Raw genomic sequence first — 22,184 nt, 5'->3', positions numbered from 1 at the left:
TTCTGTGACAACCTTAAAATGCTGTGAGATTTTTAATAATAGGCTAACCCTTGCGAAGTGTCGATAGTTGTATCAATAGTTGGCTACAGTCACAACTATTGACAAACTAGACACTGTAAACAAAACATTTGTAACCCACTAATGGTAAAAGCCATGTAAGTTATTAAAGTGGATCACTAATGATACAACTTTTGATACTTAAAACAAAGCAACTAATTACAGCAATTACCGTGAATAATTACCATAATTAGACGTTAGATGAGCGAGTTCTCACTTTGTTACAAGAGTAGGATCTCTATCCACAATTCTAAAAACCGATAAGGTCTACCTATAAGCCTAAACATGAATATTTTCTGAAGAAAATTATAATTTCAAAAAGTTAAACGTATTTAAAGAATATAAGCATTGTCAGCGTATGCCATTTGCATTCGATATTGTTTACATTCTCAAAATCTCGGCTGATTGAGCTATCGATATCTTCATTACACTTGGCTGGTAGAAGATATGTAATTGTTCCGATACGTAATACAAACCATCGGTCCTTTAACAATAGGAAGTAGCTAGCGGCAGCTGGAACGGTCGTAAGCTTCGAACAAGGGGAGAACGGTAGTTAACTGCTTGTCCGATCGTCGCGCGCCGCGCGACTGGGCGCGACTGGGAGGTAAACAAACCACTTTTGCTTTCGGCCGTGTGGAGATAGGACGTGTTCGTCATCGCTCTGCCCGCTTTTGTCGTTTGCTTTGAGTATCAGCCCTCTTTTCTGGTTTAGTTGAGTGTGGATGATTGTAAGTACTTGTACATTTCTTTATTCATTATTGCTGCAATATGAGTGATCAAGAAATGGAGATTTCTCGCGCCCCCCAGTCGCCCGTAGAGTGTGTCCCGGGCTGGAGGGGCGTAGATGCGGCGGATTTAGATCATTCGTGGACGTGGATCCACATGAGGTTTGTACTCGTTGCCGGGGGCGAGAATGCTCCCGGAACGAGCCATGTATAACTTGTATGAATTGGTCCGAGGCGCAGTGGGTTCTGTACGAGGGCAGGAAGAGACTTAGGCCTCCAAAGAAGTCATCGGAAAGCTCTCCAGTGACTCCTTTGGTAACTGACACTTCGTCTTCCTTCCTGCCTCCCGGTCAGCCCCCACGTTTCGCGCCTTCCCCTGCGGGTGGGGTAGCGGAGTCCTTCTCCTCACTCGATCCGTCGAGTGTGGAGGAGGGCGCCCGCTACCCGGACGTCCAGTTGTATTCGGGGTCTTCCGTCCGCTCTGGGTGGGGTTCTTCTCCCCCCAGGCGCGAGGAAACCCCTCTTACTAACCCGACTGTTGCTTCCGCAGATGTGCCACCAGCGAAGGACGACCTTGGACAGGTGTGGGAGTCGCTGGGACTGCAGGGAGTGCCAAGTATTCAGGGGTTGCTTCAGCGGTTGGCGGGGTCGGCAGTGGTCACTCATGGTGTGGTAACCACTACTACTACCACCATATCAACACCAGCATATGACATGCCGCCGCATCTCGTGTACACGCCGCATGTAATGACGGTGACGCCTACGGCTGCGGTGCACAAACCCATTACTGCCGTACCAAAGAGGACGGTGCCACCGCCACCTGGTTTCTTTGTGTTGCCGACCCCGGACTTCCGCTGCCCTAAGAGTACCCCCCTAGACCTGCCGCCAGTGCCGAGAATGACGGTAGCTGCCGACAGGACGCCTGGCTCTCCTGTGGTTCCTGCCGTGCCTGCCGTACCTGTTGCTGTCCCTGCTGCTCCTTCCTTTTCAGATGCTGTACCTGCTGTTCCTGCTGTTCCTGGACCTGTTCCTGTCGCTCCTGCTGTTGGTGGTGCTGCTACAGTCTCAGGTTCTTCCGGACAGGTGCAGTCGGGCCCTGTTGCTTCGGCAACTGCCCCGGCTCCCTCCTGGATGGAAGACCTGACGTCTGTCCTGCGGAGCCTGGCGAAGAAGAAGAGGAAGAAGAGGAAGGTGTCGTCGTCGTCTTCGTCGTCTTCTTCGTCGTCTGCTGCCTCCTCTTCCCCTTCGACTTCTAAGGCTAACCAGCCGAAGAAGAAGAAGGCTGCCTCCTCCCCCCCTAAGAAGACTCCTTCGGGATCTTCTAAGGGCCCGTCTCGCTCAGGCGATTCGGGGAGCTCTTCTGCTTTGGCCTCCTGTTCCTTCGGGAACGGGGCCCGTTTCTCTTCCTCTGCAAAGAGAAGACGACGGGGACCAGAGGTGTACCAGCCTCGGCTGGTACGTCCTCAACCTGGGTGTTACGGTTCTGCCGCTAAATCAGGTTCCTCCGTCGGTCGGCCGCTTCTCGTTCGCGAGAAGTACCGAGTGGACGCTCTTCCACAGGAGACCGTCCAGCCAAAGTTTTGACGCCCGAGCTCGCTCGCCGTCAAGACCGCGGCGCGGAGCAGAAGACTGCGAGAGTCGTGCACACGACTCTCACCAGGCCAGTGGACGCTCTCCATGCAGCGACCAACTGGCCTGCTTCGGGTTGGACGTGAACGGTCCGCTGAACCAGCCACGGGTTGAGGCGAGGAAGGGGTCCCCTCCCGCGCTCCCGTCGGTACCAGCGGCTCGACGCGACCGAGAGGACGCTGGCCGGTGCTCGCCGCGACAGAGAGCCTAGCAGGTCACCTGACCGCCGCTTCCATAGGGAGGCCGGGGCGGAGGGCAGACGGTAACCAGCAACAGCTCGCCTGACGCTAGAGATCAGCGTCAACGTTCTCAGCCGAGCCGCTCGCACAGGCGAGCGGCAAGGCTAGGCCTGCTGCTCGATCGCCACCGCGGGTTGACGATCAGCAGCAGCCCTCCACGCAACGCTGGTCCTGCCAGCGAGCGAGGGGGGAGCGTCAGGTCTGCCTCTCCTGTACCTTCAACCTCCTCGGGCTACACCGGGAGGAGCAAGGTACCGAGGAGTGATCGCGAGAGGTGCGCCGCTCGCGATCCCGCTATGACGCCGTATGGCTCAGGCACGGTTCTAGGACCGACCAGAACATACGTGCAAGTAGTTGGAGGTGACCGTCAGGGGTCTACTGCCGCTGTTCCTCCTTCTGAAGGAGGAGTATCACGGGATCTGTTCTTGCTGGAGGGACTGGACGGTCCTACCCGCAAGACGCAGTTACTCCCGAGATACAGAGGAACTTTGCAGAGTCATTAAGCTGATTCGTCAGCATAATGACCTTGCGGAAGGATTGCCGCTACCACCGGCAGAGCCCACGTCCCGGCTCGAGTCATTTTGGGGTCCTAAGAAGGAACCCAAAATGATGGTGGGGTTACCGCGATCAGAGCTTGCAGACTCAGTCCTGGATCAAGTTGAGAATCTCATCTCAGGACGGGAGGATTCGCTGAAATCCGGACGGTCTTCTAAGCTGCTTCCTCCTCCTCTACAGCGTCAGAGGCGATTTTACTGCCTTCGGAGAAGACCCGATACTGCCAAAACAGGTTAACCCGGAGTTAGCGAGGCTGACTCCAGTGTGTCTCAGCAGCAGCTCCTGTCGGAGAACCTCTGGTTCTCGCAGCAGGAGGCACTTGCCCTGGAATCTACCGCTATGGCAGCATTCCAGGCAGTCTCTTGGCTGGATTTGTGGTCCCTCACAATATCCAAAGTAGCGGCCGGCTCTGGGAGTTCTGCTCTCGAAGACGACGCTTCTTTCAGGAGACTGTGCCAGTCTGGAGGAAGAGCGATCTCTTACCTCGCCCATCAGACTGCTAACCTGTGGGCCAACTTGGTTCTTCGACGTAGGGACGCGGTCCTTACCCGAGTGACCAAGGGGGCCGGGCGTGAGGCGGCACTCGGGGCTTCGCAATGGACCAATTAGGAGTTCCCCAGCTCCTCTTTCCCCGGAGAGATGGTGGACGCGGCGGTGGGGAAAGGCGGCGCACTGATGACAGTGACCGCTTAGTTCACCAGGCAGTCTCGAAGGTTACTGGGCAATCTCGAGCGACTGCGGCTAAGCCAAAGAGCTTAGCTAGCGCTTCCACGGCGGCGAAGACGGTTGCACCGTCCAAAACCCCGTGCGAAAAGACTCCTGCTGTTTCGACGTCTGCTAAAGGAGGCCGTAACCAGCCCTCCTCCCAGCCCTCCTTTCCCCGAGGAGGTGGTGGGAAGAAGTCGAAACGAGGAGGGAAATGCTAGGGACGGCGTTCCCCCTCACCTGCTGCCGGAAGTGGGGGGTGTCTGGCGAGCCATTGGGCAACTTGGCAGCGCTACGGCGCCGAGAACTGGATAGTAGACGTCCTTCGGGAGGGATATCTACTACCCTTCGAGTGTCTCGGCCCCCCCTCATCTCCAAACCGGTCCACCTACAAACCTATGTGCCGGGGATCATCAAAGGACAACGCTCTTTGACAGGAGATCAAGACCATGCTGGCAAAACGAGCTGTAGAAATCGTGGAGACCAGTCACCGGGCTTTTACAGCCGCCTCTTACTCCTAGTGGAGAAGGCATCGGGGGCTGGCGTCCGGTGATAGACCTCTCTCCCCTGAACCGCTTCGTTCGCACGACGCGGTTCACGATGGAGTCGGCACGCTCGGTGCTCGACTCGATCATGGGGAACGATTTCATGCTTTCAATGGACTTGAAGGACGCGTATTTTCAAATACCCATCCATCAGTCCTCCAGAAAGTACCTCCGCTTCATCTTTCGACGGGACGGTGTACCAATCAGGGCACTTGTTTCGGTCTCTCAACCGCCCCACAGGTGTTCACGGCGAGTGTTCACTCTGGTGTCAGCTTGGGCCCATTCGCACGGGATACGTCTTCTGAGGTATCTCGACGATTGGCTGGTCCTGGCGAGCTCCCGCTCGCCAAGTTGCTGCAGGACAGAGATCGACTCCTCAAGTTTGTCGCGATCTGGGGATCGTGATAAACTACGAGAAGTCCGATCTCGAACCCAAGCAGAAGATGAAGTACCTGGGTGGGTATGCTGATAGACACGGTAGCAGGGCAGGTCTTTCCCGCAGACTTGCGTATCAGCAAATTCAGGAGGCAGCCGGCCGGTTCCTGTCTCGGCAGGAACAGGCAGCACAGCAATGGCAAGTCGTGATCGGCCATCTGTCGTCACTCGAGAAGTTAGTCCCTCACGGGCGTCTTCACCTGCGTCTCTCCAGTGGAGACTAAGGGAGAGTTGGTCTCAGGCCAAGGATCCTCCCTCCTTACTTTTCCCCGTGGCATACTCAAACGGACAAGGTGAGGCAGGACCTAGCCTGGTGGCTCGACGACAAAACCTCTTTAAAGGAGTGCCCATACGCACTCCCCCCCGGAGATGCTTCTGTTCTCAGACGATCGACCGAGGGATGGGGCGCACACCTGGAGGAGTTGCTGACTGCAGGTGTGTGGTACCATCACGAAAAGCACCTTCACATCAATGTCCTGGAACTCAAGGCGGCGTTCAACGCTCTCCGAGAATTTCAGGACCGCTTGGTGGGACACTCAGTAGTGGCATATGTCAACAAGCAGGGGGGGCTAGTGTCTCTTCCGCTCCATCAGTTGACGGTGCAGGTGCACGAGTGGGCCACGGCTCACTCGATAGAGCTGTCAGCACGCTACATTCCAGGCAAGAGGAATTTGTAAGTAGTGGACAAGCTCAGCCGTCGGGATCAGGTGATAGGGACCGAATGGTCTCTACACCAAGACGTGGCGGAAAGGCTCATCAACCTGTGGGGCGACCGGTCCGTAGACCTGTTCGCCACCCGGCACAACAGAAAACTTCAGGTTTTCTTTTCAGCCGTGCCGGACCCATGGGCAGCTGCAGAGGACGCTCTCCAACACCCCTGGGACAACCTCTTCGCCTACGCCTTTCCTCCCTTCTGTCTGATTCGGAAAGTGATCAGTCGAGCGCTGGTCACTCCCAATCTCAGAATGATCCTGGTGGCTCCCAAACGGCCTCAAGCCGTTTGGTATCCGGACCTGCTGGCTCTTCTTTGCGGACGCACCGAGAGAGCTACCCATTGGCACAACCTTCTAGCCCAGCCACACGTAGAACGGTACCACCACCAAGCAGTCCAGTCCCCTCAACTTCACGGCTGGCTGTTATCCACCATCTCTTGCGAACGAGAGGCTTTTCCTCGTAGCGCAGCAACAGAGATGGCTGGACACGTCCGACAGTCCTCTGCAGCTGTGTACCAGGGGAAGTGGGCCGTCTTCTGTGGTTGGTGTCGTAGACAGGGTCTGTCTCCTCTCAGAGCCACTCTTCAGCAGGTAGCGGATTTCCTCGTGTTTCTTTGCCGAGAGAAGCTCCTCTCAGTACCCACAGTTAAAGGATATAGAGCAGCACTGGCGCTCGTCCTAAAACTGAGGGGACTGGACATCTCGAACTCGTTCGAGATCTCCTTGCTAATGAGGAGCTTCGAAAGGTCTTGCCCACCCAGGGAACTCAGGCCCCCTGCGTGGGATGTGACTCTCGTCCTTAGGAGTTTGACTCGAAGACCCTTCGAGCCACTCCGAGAGTCGTCAGACAGGGATCTGACCCTCAAGACCCTCTTCTTGCTGGCCCTGGCATCGGCGAAGAGAGTAGGGGGAACTACATGGTCTTTCTTATGATGTTAAACACACCGAGGCTGGGGATCGGTGACGCTCGATTTCGTCCCGAACTTCGTAGCCAAGACTCAGAATCCGTCGATCCCTGACGACAGGTTCGAGGTCTTTCACGATCCCCTCCCTTCTGGACTTCACCGAAACGATGCGGATGAGATGCTGCTTTGTCCTGTGAGGGCGCTACGGCGCTATCTGAAGAGAACTCGACACCTCAGGCCTGAGTGTCGACGCCTCTTCGTTAGCACTGGGGTTACCAAGAAAGAAGTTTCCAAGAATACGCTTTCTTTCTGGCTACGTGAGGTGATCAGGAGAGCGTACGAGGCTGATGGTAGCGACGACATCCGTACGCTCCGACCGAGAGCCCACGAAGTCAGAGGTATCAGACCCTGCTTAGCGTTCCGTAAGAACTTCTCCGTGGCGCAGGTCCTGAAGGCAGGTGTCTGGGCCAACCAGACCACCTTCACGTCCTTCTACCTTCGGGATATTGCCCACAAGTCCTTGGATACTTTTTCCTTGGGACCTGTGGTGGCTGCTCAACACGTTGTGTAAGCTTACCCAGCACCCGAGCAGGCAGAACAGCATCGATTCCTGGTATGACTGGGAGAATGAATGTGCGAATGAGAGTGTGACTGGCTTCTCTTCACCATCTTTCTCTACCTCTACCTGTGGGCAGAGGGATACGGTCGTTACCACGCTGGAAGGGAGTCAGATGCAGGTAAGCTACTCGACCGAGCTCCATCCTATCCCTTTAACTAGGGATAGGAGTGTATATCCACCACTTTCTCCTACAAGGGGGAGGAAGTGGATGCCTACATGAGACAAACCCATGACTTTATATTTGCTCATGTACAGGAAAAAGTTCTTACAATGCTGGTACGAAGAGATACGCTTGCCTCTCTCTTAGTACTCGGCCCAGAGGTCTGACCATTGATCCTGCGGTGCACACCCTGATCAATCGGACAGAGGCTTGGATCCCTCCCTCGCTCTTACGACCAGGGAGGCATTCCAGGGATGGACGAACACCAGTCTGTTCATCTAAAGACTCAGATTCCTCCCACCAAGAAGTGAGTCTTCCTATTGTTAAAGGACCGATGGTTTGTATTACGTATCGGAACAAATGACAATTTGTCGAAAATTGCATTTTTCCTAACTATACAAACCTGAGGTCCTTTAACAATAGGAAGTAGCTAGCGGCAGCTGGAACGGTCGTAAGCTTCGAACAAGGGGAGAACGGTAGTTAACTGCTTGTCCGATCGTCGCGCGACTGGGAGGTAAACAAATCACTTTTGCTTTTGGCCCATGCAAAATACGCAGAGTGAGGGGTGGCATGAGGAGGGACTATATGTAAAGGACCTCAGGTTTGTATAGTTAGGAAAAATGCAATTTTCGACAAATTGTCATTTTAAATACACTCTTGTAAATGAACAAAGTGGGATTTAAAAGTGGCACAATACTTGATTGTATAAGTGATTTTGCTAGTTTTGAACATCAATTTCGCCTGCGCTTTTTTTTCTTCTTTTTATAGTGACGGCAAATGACGTCGGCAATTATTCCTGAGAAGACTGTATGATGGTTTGTTTACGTCTGCTCATGGCTGCTCGCGGCCACTAGCTAGTGACTTAACCTAGGGAATCTTTCTAAAGTTTATGGTAACAGACATAATTTGGCTTATTTTTAATATGTTATTAATTTCCTGTAAGAATAAGATTTTATTTTCAATGTGTTATTATTATCAACAATAATTATGCCTACCCCTTACAGTACATACTATGTACTTAGCCTAGCCTATGGCCTCGGTCAACCATCGCATTATGGCCAAATCGGGCGTACGTAGGCCAGTTATTTTACTACAGTATATATTTAAAAATAAAAAAAGTGCATTGAATGTTATGTTATTTAACACTGAACTTATTTAATTTTAATTTATGGGTAATGTTTTGTATAAAAAGGCAAGGTTAGGGTAATAACTGGTGGTTAAGAATGGATTAATCCATTTTCAGTTATTTCTTATGAAAAACATTCATTCAGATCTCGACAAAATCGCATCTCGTCGCTTCTTATGGAACGAATTAACATTGAGGTCGGGGGCTCTACTGTAATTGCGAATGTTGGTGATTTGTCCTCTGCTGCTTCTGCTCCAGTGCCTGCTCGTCGTCGTGAAGATGTTAAGGCGCCATTGAAAAGATTGAAGGTTGTTAATATGGAAGAGGTTCAGCCTGTACGTTAACCTTCTTCTCCTGATGATGCTGTTCGAGATTTGCCTCCAAGAGGTTCTTGCTCTGTATCTAGAGTTTGAAGTACATCTCCATGGCATGGACGTGTGTCTGCTTCGCACGGCTGTGTACGCGGACACGTCTGTAAACACGTACGTGAGCCTTCTGTTGTGAGTGCTCAGGTAAGTGTTCTTGGTGTTGTGCTTGGTTTGTCACAGAAGTCGGTGCAAGACTCCAGTCAGGACAGGTCTCTGGTGTCTTTACTGGTTGGCGCATCGGGTCCTTTGGCTGCTAAGTCTTTGGTTGATAATTTGTCACCTGCAGCAGGATTACAGAAAGCTGGTGTTTTTTGAGGAACTTCTTTGGTGTTGCAGGATGAAGGTGATTAGGATAAGCCTCCTGCTTCTTCACATCGTCAGTCTCCGTTGCCGGAGCAGCAGGAGTTTTTGTTTTCTTTTGCTGAGGTTGTTGAGCTCATTCATGGGTTCAGCAACCTGGAATGTAGGGCTCAAGCTCAGTTTAGTATTACTCCTACTTGCTTGGAAGCCTTGCTGGGGGCTACTCAAGTCCTCTTTTTAGCGTCCCCTATCATGACATATTCAGTTGGCCTTGCAGCGGGTGAATGCCTTGGTGTCAGACCGGGACGGATCTCTTCGGTCAAGGGGTTCTTCCAAGTTGCTTCCTCCTCTCATGAAGCATTGGAAATATTATGCTACCAACTCTGTCTGTTTGATGCCTCAACATCTTAACCGAGGCATCATGTCTCAAGCCAGGGTTGACATTGGAGCAAGTGAGGTCAGTGGCCCGTCCTAGTCACCGCAGGATGCTTTGGCTATGGAGTCTACGGCAGCCTCCATGTTTCAGACATTGTCATGGTTGGACTTGTGGTCGATGGCCATAGCCAAGATTACGTCTCAGGTCTGCAGAAGGGTTGGTGAAAGCGTCTTCCCTTGCCTGTTTGTTGCAGTCTGGGGGCAAGTTTTTTTCTTACCTAGCTCATCTTAGTGTCAATTTGTTGGTTAATCTTCTGCTGATTAGAAGAGACGCAGTGTTGTCCAAGGTGGCGAGATCAGTTGAACCTGAGTCCTTGTTGGCACTCAGGAATGGGGATTTGTTGGATTCTCAGTTCCTGTTTCCAAGGACTGAGCTGGAGGATGCAATAGACTGGTGCTGTGCTGACTTGGATAGGTTGGTGCATCAAGCTGTCTCCAAGTCAGAGTCTCGTTCTCGTCGATCTCTTCTTCTTCTTCTTCTTCTTTCCCCCCCCCCCCCTCCAGCCCCACAACAACAAATGCAAGGATCATCCCCTAATAAGTCGGCTAGGAGTTCGGCTTTGGTTAGGCCCTCCCAGTCTTCTTCTCAGACTAAACCTGACGAACAATGTCCCTTTCAGCCCCGCTCTTATAAGCCAAGGAGGGACTCCAGAAGTAGAGGCAAGGGAGGTCGCTGATAGGTTGAGTGCCTCTTCCTCTCCTTTGCCATGGGTAGGGGGTTGCCTGGTGGGCCAGTGGGCCAAGTGGCAGAGTTATGGTGCAGAGAATGGGTCATAAGGTGTTCTTCGGGTAGGATATCTACTACCGTTCGACTTCTCTCCTCCTCTCTCAGACAGACCTTTGCTCAGGCAAATGTATGCCCCCAATTCTCTGAAGTTCTTAGCTCTCTGGGAGGAGGTGCAGAAAATGCTGGACAAGGATGGAATAGAGGAAGTAGTGCGTCCGTCTTTGGGGTTTTACAGTCACATCTTGGTACTGAAAGCGTCAGTTTGTTGGAGACCAGTGATCGATATATCAATCTTTAATCATTGTGTCAGGAAGACGAGGTTCAAGATAGACCCGTGATCGGTGTTGACAGTAGTGAGGGACAACGACTTCATGCTGTTGATAAATCTAAAGCACACGTACTTCCAAATCCCTATTCATCCATCGTCCAGGAAGTTCCTCCGCTTCTCTCTCGGAGAGAAAGTGCTCCAGTTCAAAGCCTTATGCTTCGGGTTGATCACATCCCCTCAGGTGTTCACAAGTCTTCTCCCTTGTCGCAACTTCAGACTCATTCTCAAGGGATCCGTCTGTTGATGTACCTTGACTACTGGTTGGACTTGGCGGGTTCCAAGGAGAAACTGCTACAGGACAAGGATTGTCTGCTTCAGTTTTGTCTGGAACTTGGCATTATGGTGAACCTGGAGAAATCAAGTCCCGTCCCCGGTCAGAGAATTCTTTATCTAGGCATGGTCATCGATACAACAATATTGAGGGTTTTTCCGTTGGACTAGAGGTTGGAGAAGTTGTGGAAGATAGCACACGATTTCCTGTCAGCTCATCAGTGGCAGGTTCTTCTGTGTATTTCTCTTCTTTAGAGAAGCTGGTCCCTCATAGAGACTGAGGGACTTCTGGTCTATGGAGGGGAACTTCCCTCTTCTAAGGGTTCCCCTGTCCTGAGAGGTGAGGGAAGATCTTCGTTGGTGGTTGGACAATCCGGACTTCCTTGTTTTCAGATGCCTTCCTTGCATGTTGGGGCGCTCATTTAGGTGGCCTCATTACTTCGGGCGTTTGAGGTCTGGAGGACAAGCTGCAACACATCAATGTGTTGGAGTTGAAGGCAGCCTTTCTGGGTCTGAAGGAATTTTGGAAGAAGGTAGAGAGTCATTCTGTGGTTCTCATGATGGATAACACCACAGTGGTCGCTTATGTGAGCAAGGGGGGGGACTGGTTTCTTTTCAACGCCATGCTTTGACAGTCAAGATTCACCACTGGACAGTCAACAATTCGGTGGAACTCTCAGCCAGGTATATCTTGGGCAAAAGGAACATGGTCGCAGACAACTTTAGTCGTCAGGACTAAGTTCTAGGCACAGAGTGGTCCTTACATCAGGTCATAGTGGACAGGCTTTTCCAGGTTTGGGGGAGACCTATGCTGGATCTCTTTGCGACCCAGTTCAACAAGAAAAAGGAAGTTTATTGTTCGGTGGTTCCGGATCCTCTGGCGTTAGCAGAGGACGCTTTTCAACATCCCTAGGAACACCTGGAAGTGTATGCCTTCCCTCCGTTTTGTTTGATCTGCCAAGTGCTGAGTTAGCAAAAACTCCAGATGACACTGGTGGTTCCTCTGTGGCCACTTGCGGTACGGTGTCCGGATCTGTTGTTGTTGTTGTTGTCGGAGGTTCAGAGGGAGATTCCCCCATGGTGGCATCATCTTTGCCAGCCACTCATAGAAAGATTTCATCAGTCAGTAGAATCCCTGTCTCTTCACGGTTGAAGACTATCAAGTATCTTCTCCGAATAAGAGGTTTTTCTCAGAAATCAGCAAGGCATATGTCCAGCAATCTCAGGAAATCTACCTCTGCAGTTCACCAAGGTAAATGGGCAATCTACTGTGATTGGTGTTGTAGATGGGGTTTCTCTCCACTCAAAACCTCTGTTCAGCAGAAAGCAGACTTTATAGTCTTCCTCAGGGATGAGAAAGGCTTTTCCATCTCTGCTATTGGGGGCTACAGAGCAGTCCTGAGTTTAGTGTTATGTCTTAGAGGTGTTGACATCTCTTCATCCTGGGAACTCTCCCTGTTGTTCAAAGGCTTTGAGCAGTCCTGTTTTCCAAAAGAGCTCAGGCCTCCAACTTGGGATGTTTCCTTGGTCCTAAGGAGTTTTACTAAAGCTCCCTATGAGCCTTTACGTCATTCATTGGACAGGAACTTGACACTCAAGACAGTTTTCCTCCTGGCCTTGGCTTTTTCGAAGAGAGTAGGGGAGCTACATGGCCTGAGCTATAATGTGAAACATACCAGGGGTTGGGGGTCAGTGTCCCGGAATTCTTGGGTAAGATCCAGAATCCCTCGATACAAAATGACAGATTTGCCTCCTTTTCCATTCCATCTTTGGATGACTTTGTGGGCAGTGAGTCTAGGAGCTCTAGCTATGTCCTGTTAGGGCCCCTGCATTGCTATCTTAAGAAGACGTGACATCTCAGACCAGGATGTTGTAGGCTTTTTGTTAGCACAGGGCATTCTAAGAAAGAGGTTTCCAGGAATACAGTCTCTATTTGGATACATGATGCTATCAGGCGGGTGTATTTGTCTCTTGATTCCGTTACTGAGTCTGTGCAGGCTAGAGCACGTGATGTCAGAGGTATTAGCTCCTCTTTGGCATTCAAGAAAAATTTGACTGATCATAGAGTTATGAACACTGGTACTTGGTTACGTCAGTCAATGTTCACCTCTTTTTCTCCTAAGGATGTTGCACACAGGTCTATAGACATCCTTTTCCTTAGGTCCTGTGGTGGCTGCCCAACAGATTGTGTACTCATCGTTGCCCTCAACAGGCAAATTTGTATCTTCTTAAGATGATTGTTTGGAAGGGAGAATGAGTGAGTTGGCTGGTCTCTTTCTTTCTCTCATCCCTTTGTTCTTCCTACGGACAGGTTGAGGAATAGACATGACTATCGCTGGACTGGTCTGATACAGGTGAGTAAGGTAGTCATACTGGTAGTTTGTTTGCTCTGTGTTATCAAGTAATCAAACCCTCTATTCAGTAGCAAATACTCCGCACTCTAGCAAGGGGGAGTGAGGAGTGATAACGAATCTCTGGTTTATTAGGTTTGGTTATCAAACAGTCAGAATTTTTTTTTAGTTACTTAAAGCAATGAATCTGCTCTTATATCATTGTATAAAACTCGTTGGCTGAATTGTTGGATATTGGTTTATCTATCTTTTCACAGGCATTGGTCCGCCTTTAGATATTTCATCTTTGAGGTGGGCTGGTGGGTTATTCCCCAGCAGTTGTCCTTCCAGTAACTGAATGTCCCGCAGACACTTTGATGTCCTTGGTTCTTGCCTCTTAGCTCTTCATCTTTCTCTTCCTTGTCTCTGGACTCTCCTACTGCATAGGTGGAAGAAGAACAGGAAGTCTAAGGCATCATGTAAGAAGCCCAAGTGTCCTTCTGAGGTATTCCTCTTCCTTGTAGGGAAGCTGGAGTAAGGATAAGAGATCACCAGCACATGGTGTCTGTACCCTTAGCGGGGCTCTGTGTCATGTACACGCCCCTTTGGACAAGAGGACTGCTCCTTCCTCATCCCCCTGTGAGTGCCCAGACTCACATTTGGATGAGTCGACTTATTCGGCATGTTTTGCACTTGCTCAGTCTGTTTGCCAAGTCCACATGGCAGCGCAGGGCAGCTCTTCTCCTCACACATCTAAGGAGTTGCATGGGGATGGGCATTTGTTTACTCTTCTGTTATGATGCTAACTTTTTATAGTCAGACTGATCAGACATACCTATGTATATGTGTAATTTATATTTTGAGTTGAATATTAATGGGCTATTTGTAACATAATACTATTGAAAATATAAGTGTCATACAAAATTAGTGACAAAGTATTGTGTGTTTTTTAACCCACTTTTTTTTGTATGGCTGAAAAATGTCTTTTCATAGTTTTGAATGGAAATTTCTTTCTGTATCTCAGAAGTGGGTAGTATATAAAGGAATTGTATTTCTTGTCATTAATCATTCAAAAACGTGTATGTATTTTCTTCTTTCTAGGCTTTATATGAGCAGTCTCTTCACATCAAGTCGGCTATTCCACATCCTTTGATTATGGGCGTCATAAGAGGTAATGTAGTTGTGATTTAAGTGATTTTGAGATTTTCTTTTAAATTTGTCATCATTGCTGTATTGTCTAGATATGAGTTGTTAATACAAAACCCATTAATGTTAATTAGCCATATTCTATATAAAATGGAACCAGCTTAACTGACATGTATTAGTATACGCATACCTTAGAATAGGGGTTATCTGTTTTTTATCTAAGAGTATTTTGTTATAAACAAAATGGGTACTAAAGGTACTTGGTTTGTATTGAAAAAACTCATTATTCATACGCGAACAAACCTTCGGTCTTAACAATAGGATAATTTCTAGCTCCCAGCTGGATCCAGTTAAATCGCAGATGAAAGCAAGGAATCTTGTGAGATCTGGCAGCGCGTGCATATATCGGGTGAAGAATGGTCAAGGACCATGTACCTACGCCACCTCGCCAGTCTTTTCTTAACCACCTGGGCGAGAGTTGTGTTTGACCTCTCTCGGCCTATACCCGGTTCATTGCCCGTTTCAATTGTGTTTGTGTGCTGTTATTATGGCTGCTTCTGCTCCCTCTCGGCCTCGTCATCGTATGTGCCCCGGAACTTCATGTTTTCCGTGTTCTCGTTATTTGGCTTCGGCTGCGACCGATCCCCACATCACATGTATTAGGTGTTGCTCTAATGTTTGTACAATAACAAATCCTTGCACGGAAGGCCGTGCGTAGCCTAAAGAGCAGTGGAAGTTGTTTTACAGCAAAAGGGAGCATCGTAGGGTTTCTACTCTTCCTTCGTGGGAGGTTTTTTCTTCTCTTCCCAATGCTTTGCCTCCTGCTGCGGTCACACCCTATAGTAGTGTTGAACCTCTGTCCCCTTCCTTTTCTTTCACCGATTCGTCATTGGAAGTATCGGGAGGCCCTCAGGCTGATTTTTGTAATGTTGCCCCTTCTTCTTTGGGAGTTAATTTGATTCCCGAGAGGGAGGAGGCTTTTTCATCATTGTCTCTTATTGCAGAGTCGGAGGCGTCCAAGATGGCGGTGCTTTGGAAGTCGATGGGCCTACGGGGTTTTCCATCCCTGGAGGGCTTGTTGACGCACTTCATGGATGCTCGCTACCCCCCTCATCATGCTTTCAGGTCCTCCCCCACTCCTCCTGGCCTTGTCTTCGTTGGTAGCTGAGGTCAGCCATTTTGTATTGCTACGCCAGGGATAGTTGCTGCTTCTTCAAGTCAGAGGGAAGCCGTGGCGTCAGCCCCGCTAGTGACGTCACAGAGTCAGTCATTTTGTATCTGTCCGCCAGTGGCGTCTGCTTCCCGTTCAGATCGAGGGGAAGCCATGATGTCATCGCCACTTATGACATCACGTCATCGGAGCCTTCTCTTGCTGAGCCGTCTGAGGCTTTATGCCAGGCAATTCTTAAGAGATTGAACTCTGTTTTGGAAGATAAGTTGGCTTCCATGTCGACTGGGAGGACTGGAAGCAAGCTTGTTGCAATGCCCCCACCTCCTGCGAAGAGATTGCGTAAGGAGCCAGTGCTGTTTTCCTCTCCTTTTCCCCCATCTCCTCCATGTTGGCGTATCAAGCATTTGAAGGCTAAGGACTTTGCTCTTCCTTCGCCTGTGAGTGAGGAGCAACACGCCCGTATTCCTGAGTGTTGATGTTTCAGAATGTGTTAGTGTATCTTCCCCTGTGTGCTCTGCAGTGGCTGCTTCGTCCTCTGCAATGAGTCGCGATCATGTTGCAAGCTCCCCCGTTCATGCACATGTTGCAGGCACTCCCACTTCTCCGTCTCCAGGGCCTATTCGTCGCCGTAAGAATCTCTAGGCACCTGTCAAGAGGTCGAAGGTTGTGAGCACGGAGTTGGTGCCTGCCCCTCTCCATGGTACTTCCAGGAGTTCAACTGTGGTATTCTCATTCATTTTCAAGTGTTTGAGGTTCCTCTCCAGCTCACATTTGTACGCCTGCCACACCCGTGCCCGTTTATGGCCATGTTAAGGAGTCATCTGGTGATGTTCCTGCTGTTGTGGTTGGTTCGTCGCGGGAGTCAGTGCTTGGATGCAGCCCAGACAGGTTAGTTGGTTCTCGGGCTGTTTGGCTGCTGGTTCTTCTGTTAATTTGAACAAGGAAGGCACTTTAGATGAACCTGCACATCCTTCTCGTCGTCGGTCTCCATTGCCGAAGCAGGAGGAGGGAGACACGCAAGAGTTTTTGTCTTTCTTTTGAGAAGTTGTTGATCTTATTCTTGGTTTCAACAATTTGGAGAAAAGGACTCAGGCTCGGTCATCCTACACTCCTTCCTGCTTGGAAGCCTGGCTGGGAGCTACACAGGATCCCAAGTCTTCGGTTCAGATTCCTTTGTCAGGGCACGTCCAATCGGTCTTGCATAAGGTTAACGCCTCTATTTCAGATCGGGACGGTTCGCTTCACTCTAGGGGCTCTGCCTAGCGGCTACCCCCGCCTCTCACGAGGCATAGGAACTACTATGCTACAAACTCTGCCTTTTTGATGTCACGTCATCTTAACCCGGACGTCATTCGTCTGAAGCCGGGATTGACTTTGGAGCAGGTGAGGTCGGTAGCTCCATTGTTGTCTCCACAAGATGCCTCAGCGTTGGAAAATATGGCAGCCTCCACATTGCAGACAGTTTCTTGGCTGGACTTCTGGTCTTTGGTCATTACCAGGATAGCTTCTGACAGGTTCCCGGAAGGGTTGGTGAGTGCGCCCTCTCTTGCCAGTTTGTTGCAGTCCGGAGGCAATGTCTTTTTGTATACGGCTCACCTTAGTGTTAATTTATGGGCTAACCTTCTGTTTAGAAGAGACGCGGCTTTATCCAGGATGGAAAGATCAGTTGACCCTGAGTCCTTGCTGGCGTTGAGGAATGGGGATCTGTTGGACCGAGCTTGAGGATGCAATAGACTGGCGCCAGGCTGACACCAAGGACAGATTGGTGCACCAGGCTGTGTCTGAAGTCGGAATCTTGTCTTCGGAGACGTCCGGCTCCTCCTCATCCCCCTGCCTAGCAGCAGTCACGAAGATTGTCATCTGGTAGGCCGTCGAGGAGTTCAGTTTCGGCAGGGCCTCCCCGTTCGTCCCAGACTAGATCAGAGGACCAGCGTCCCTTTTGCTCCCGTTCCTTTAAACCAAGAAGGGGCCCCAGGGGCAGAGGGAAAGGGGGCCCATCGGTAGGTTAGACGCCTCTCCTCTCCTGTGCCACCGGTGGGGGGGGCCCCCGCATTGAGCCAAGTGGCTTAGTTATGGGGCGGAGAAGTGGGTGGTAGATGTCCTTCGGGTGGGATACCCACTGCTATTCAACTTCTCTCCTTCTCTCTGGGACAAGCCACAGCTCAGGAGGGTGTATCCTCCAGATTCTCTGAAGTTCTTAGCTCTTCGGGAGGAAGTGCAGAAGGTGCTGGACAAGGATGCGATAGAGGAAGTGGTGCGTCCATCTCCGGGGTTTTACAGTCACATCATCTTGGTGCCCAAAGTTTCGGGAGGTTGGAGACCTGTAATCCACTTATCCACCTTGAATCACTTCATCAAGAAGACACAGTTCAACATGGAAACCCTGTATTCAGTGTTGGCAGCTGTGAGGGAAGGCGACTTCATGCCGTCTATAGACTTAAGGGACGCATACTTCCAGATCCCTATTCATCCGACGTCCAGGAAGTTCCTTCACTTCTCTCTCGGGGACAAGGTCTTCAAGTTCAAACTCCTGTGCTTCAGGCTGACCACAGCCCCTCAAGTGTTCACAAGGGTTTTCTCTCTCGTATCCCCCCAGATGCTGAAGCCTTGCCGAGGATGGGGGGCTTAGGGTTCAGCAGCTGGGCCCTGATGCCTGGTGGGAACTGCTTTCTCGCTGGGCCTTGGTGCCCAGCTGTTGATCCAACGAAATAAGTCAGCCCTTTTTCTTCTACTAAAAAACGTTTCATCTTTCTGCCTTCCTTCCCTCCCCTATAAGGTATGGATTCTATGATGACGACTATTGCTTGGTTTTGGCATGATTTAGTCTAAATCTTGGGATTTGAAGGAGGGTGAGGATGGACGGCATGCACCTCACCCGTAGAACTCTAGTACCTGACGTGGTTGAGCGAGGGGAAAGTTTTTTAATGTCAAACCCTATCCTCAGTGCCGGGTCTGATCTCGACGAACATCATGACGCCTTAGCACTGGAGATAGGGTGTTATATATCCAGATAATTACCCCTAGGACGACCCTAATGAAGGGATGACCCGTCCTCTTAAGTGTGACTCCATGGTGGGTATGGGGAATATCTGGATGAACTATGTTTTTCACGTTCTATGGCAACCCCCCCTATTTCGGCTGACGACCCTATGCTTTTGTCAAGGACTTGTCCACGGAACCCGAACTTCAATCAATCATGGTCGGTCCCTTTGATCAGGGTAGTACCCCTGGACCGAATGACAGACAGACACAGATGACGACCCAAAGCAATGCGAGTAGATATACCGCCAAGAAATCTCAACAAAAAGCATCTGGCTCCAGTATTGTCACACTGGAACCATATGCCATGAAGAAAAAATAAAAAGTGTGAAATAGCTCTCCTGGGGTCTTTGTACCAATTCATTTAATATACCTGAATTTGAAGCTTGAAGGTGACAATATTGACATTTTCCAAGTACACAGGGAAATCATGAAATGTTGTGGCAGACAGCCAAAAATAACAGCCCAAAATGGAAATATGCTCCCTTATAGAAAGCATCTCCCCAGAGGAGAGCAGTAAGTTGATGGGATTGTCGGACCTTGCGGGAATTACGGTTGAGTGCACTCCCCACCTTTAGCCTGAACTCCAGCAAGGGCTTGATTTATGCCCCTCAATTGATGGCTTTTTCTGAGGAGAGACTTTTAACAGAATTAAAAGACCAGGGTGTAATAAAGGTTGACAGGATGACAAAGAAGGTTGAAAATAATAGAATACCTCAGCCTACCTTAATATTAACTTTTAGTACTTTAAGACTTCCGGAATATGTCTATGCAGCCTGGTATAGGTTTAAGATAAAGTTGTACATCCCAAGACCCAGAAGGTGTTTCCATTGCCAGCATTTTGGACACACCCTACAATCGTGTCGATCCAAATTGCAAGAAAAGCCTGCAGTCTGTGTCAACTGTGGAGAGGATGAGCATGGAATGTGCACCAGGAACCTAAATGTGTTCACTGTGGTGAGGGACATGCCTCGTCATCTCAGCAGTGTGATATATATTTACTTGAAAAGGAAATACAAGCAATTAGAGTGATTGAAAGAACAACATTTAAGGAAGCACAGAGAGAGCCACAGCAAAGACTGTAAGACCCGGTCTAAGTTTTGCTACTGTAGTAGCAAAATTAAAAAAGCCAAAGGAAAGAGACAAATAAAAACACCCAAGTTAAGAGCACAAAAAGGAAAATCAAATAAAGAATCATTAAAAAGACAGCTAACTGAATCATCTGAGTCAACTGATGATGAGAATATAAAGACAAGGTTCACTAGAACCAACAAGAAAGACCCTAGTGTGGAATTGAAGAAAATTGAAGTGCCAGTTGAGATACACCCTCCACCATCTGCCTCTTTGGAGGCAAGGCCAGTGGTTGCTGGTCTGGTGCCAGCTTCTGTTGGTGCCAACTCCTCTTTGGAGGACAAACCAGCAGATGCTGGTCCCCCGTGCCAGTCCTCGCTGGTACTTCTGCCTCATCAGAGGCAGAGCTGGCTACTGCCAGCAGTACAAAGACACTTGAGGTGGTCTCTTTAGAGAACACCTCTGCTCTCTCACCATCTCGGTAGAGATGGAGAGCGAAAAAACTAAAAACCCTTCAGTATCAAAAACACTGAAGGAAAAAGATGTTGGCTCTACGAAGGTGATAATTCCTCCCAAGAAGCCAACAAAACCTTCCATCAAAATGCCTCCCCTTAGTAGAAAAAAGAAAAAAGAACTCTCCCAGTCTTGTAAAAAGGACCACAATGTTGGTCCTAAACGTGAATAAATTCACTTCCATTATTCAGTGGAACTGTCAGGGACTGCGAGCGAAGTATGAGGAAGTGAAGCTTTTAATCTATGAGCACTCTCCTGTAGGGATATGTTTGCAGGAGACTATGCTAGGTGAATATACCCCTTGTCCTAGGGAATATGTTCACTATAGAACTAAATTTGATTTACAGGTGGGAAATCATGGTGGATCCCTCATCTACATCCGTCGAGATGCTCCACACTACAAAGTAAAACTAAATACTCCACTTCAAGCTGTGGCTGTACGAATTAATTTGAGGAGGCAATATACTATATGTTCCCTTTACATTCCGCCCAATAGCCATGTCTCCCAAGAAAACTTAATACACTTGATGCAGCAACTACCAGAGCCATTCCTTCTACTTGGTGACTTCAACAGTAGACATCCATTGTGGGGAGATGTAACATCAAACCAAAAAGGGAATATGATGGCATCATTAATAGAAAATGAAGATATAGGCCTTCTTAATACTGGAGAACCTACCATTACCACATTCAGACAGGCACCGTCTCCTGCATCGACCTTTCAATATGTAGCTCCAACTGCAGTGTTGATTTTAGTTGGAGAACAAGTGATGACTGGCATACCAGTGACCATTCTCCAATTGTGATCGACACAATGAAGGCTCACCTATCCCGAGATCACCAAGATGGTGTTTTTAGAGAAAGCAAATTGGAGAAAATTCAAAGATTGAGTGAGTTGGAGGGGAAGGGGAATGGCAAAAAGATTTCCCAAGTGTAGATGATGCCATTGATCTACTCAATGGACATTTACATACTGCAGGTCTGCACTCGATTCCTCGAACAAAAAGGACTATTCAGGAGACGGCCAGTACCGTGGTGGGGTCAGAAGACTTGAGGCTGTTACACCGAGCTACAAGGACATCATTGACCAGGTTGCCGTAGACACCGCACCTTGGACAATGTCATAATTTACCAAAAACAGTGTAGGGGCACGATTTCGAAAAGCCATGAAAGCTGCCAGAAGACAATCCATGGGCCGGATATGTATCCTCTATTAACAGCAGAACACCAGTTTGTAGCATTTTGGAAGAAAATAAGAAAAATTCAAGGGTAAATTTTACACCCAATCCTCCTCCAGTACTTAAAGTGAATAAGAATCATGTCACAGGATGCCAGAGAAGTTAGTAATACATTTTCAGAACACTTCGCTCGAGTCTCTGAGAAATCGATAGTTCCCAGGACATAATTTCAGAATAATGGAAGAAAAACAGGTACTTGACTTTTCAAGCAAAGAAAGCTGAATCATATAATATGCCGTTTCTGAGAGGGAATTTGACTCTGCTTTATCTAGGAGCAAGAACACTGCCCTGGTCCAGATGAGATTCCTTATGAAATGTTTAAACACATTTCAAGGAACACAAAACTTTTATAATAAGAATTTATCAACAATAGAATATGGGATGAAAGCAGCTACCCCTACCAATATGGGAAAGTACCATGTTACCATTCCTTAAGGCTGGAAAAGATCCTCTCTGTGCAGCAAGGTTACCGCCCCCATTGCTTTAACTTGCTGTTTGTGTAAGTTGATGGAAAAAAATGGTAAATGTAAGACTGATGTTGGTATCTAGAGCACAACAATATTCTAACACCTTCTCAGTGTGGTTTTCGAAAAATGCCACTACACTGGACATCTTACTGCAACTTGAAGCCTCTATCTGTGAGGCCTTGCCTCCAAGCAACACCATGTGACAGTGTTTTTTGATATAGAAAGGCATCGACACTGCTGGAGACATGGGATTCTGAAGACTATGCAATAATGGTGGTCTACGAGGAAATTACATTTATTTGTGAAATCCTTTTTACATCGTAGTATTTTAAAGTTAAAGTTTGGCAGTACTTTATCAGAGAAAAAGT

At 49.0% G+C, this 22,184-nt stretch overlaps 1 protein-coding gene across 1 annotated transcript in view; it reads left to right on the top strand.

The window, feature by feature from the left end:
• The window catches only part of LOC135211518 (COP9 signalosome complex subunit 2-like), a 32,342-nt gene extending 11,104 nt beyond the window's left edge, over window positions 1–21,238 (top strand). The window contains exons 4-7 of the mRNA XM_064244823.1: window positions 14,273–14,342; window positions 16,009–16,116; window positions 16,253–16,376; window positions 21,091–21,238. Coding sequence (XP_064100893.1) covers window positions 14,273–14,342; window positions 16,009–16,116; window positions 16,253–16,376; window positions 21,091–21,238 — 450 coding nt within the window. The remainder of the gene's footprint in view (window positions 1–14,272; window positions 14,343–16,008; window positions 16,117–16,252; window positions 16,377–21,090) is intronic.
• The last annotated feature ends 946 nt before the right edge of the window (window positions 21,239–22,184 follow it).

Source organism: Macrobrachium nipponense, chromosome 4, assembly GCF_015104395.2.
Source record: "Macrobrachium nipponense isolate FS-2020 chromosome 4, ASM1510439v2, whole genome shotgun sequence".
NCBI classification, from domain to species: domain Eukaryota; kingdom Metazoa; phylum Arthropoda; class Malacostraca; order Decapoda; family Palaemonidae; genus Macrobrachium; species Macrobrachium nipponense.
Note: the sequence above shows the minus strand (reverse complement) of the source record. Positions and strands in the feature narration are given on the sequence as shown.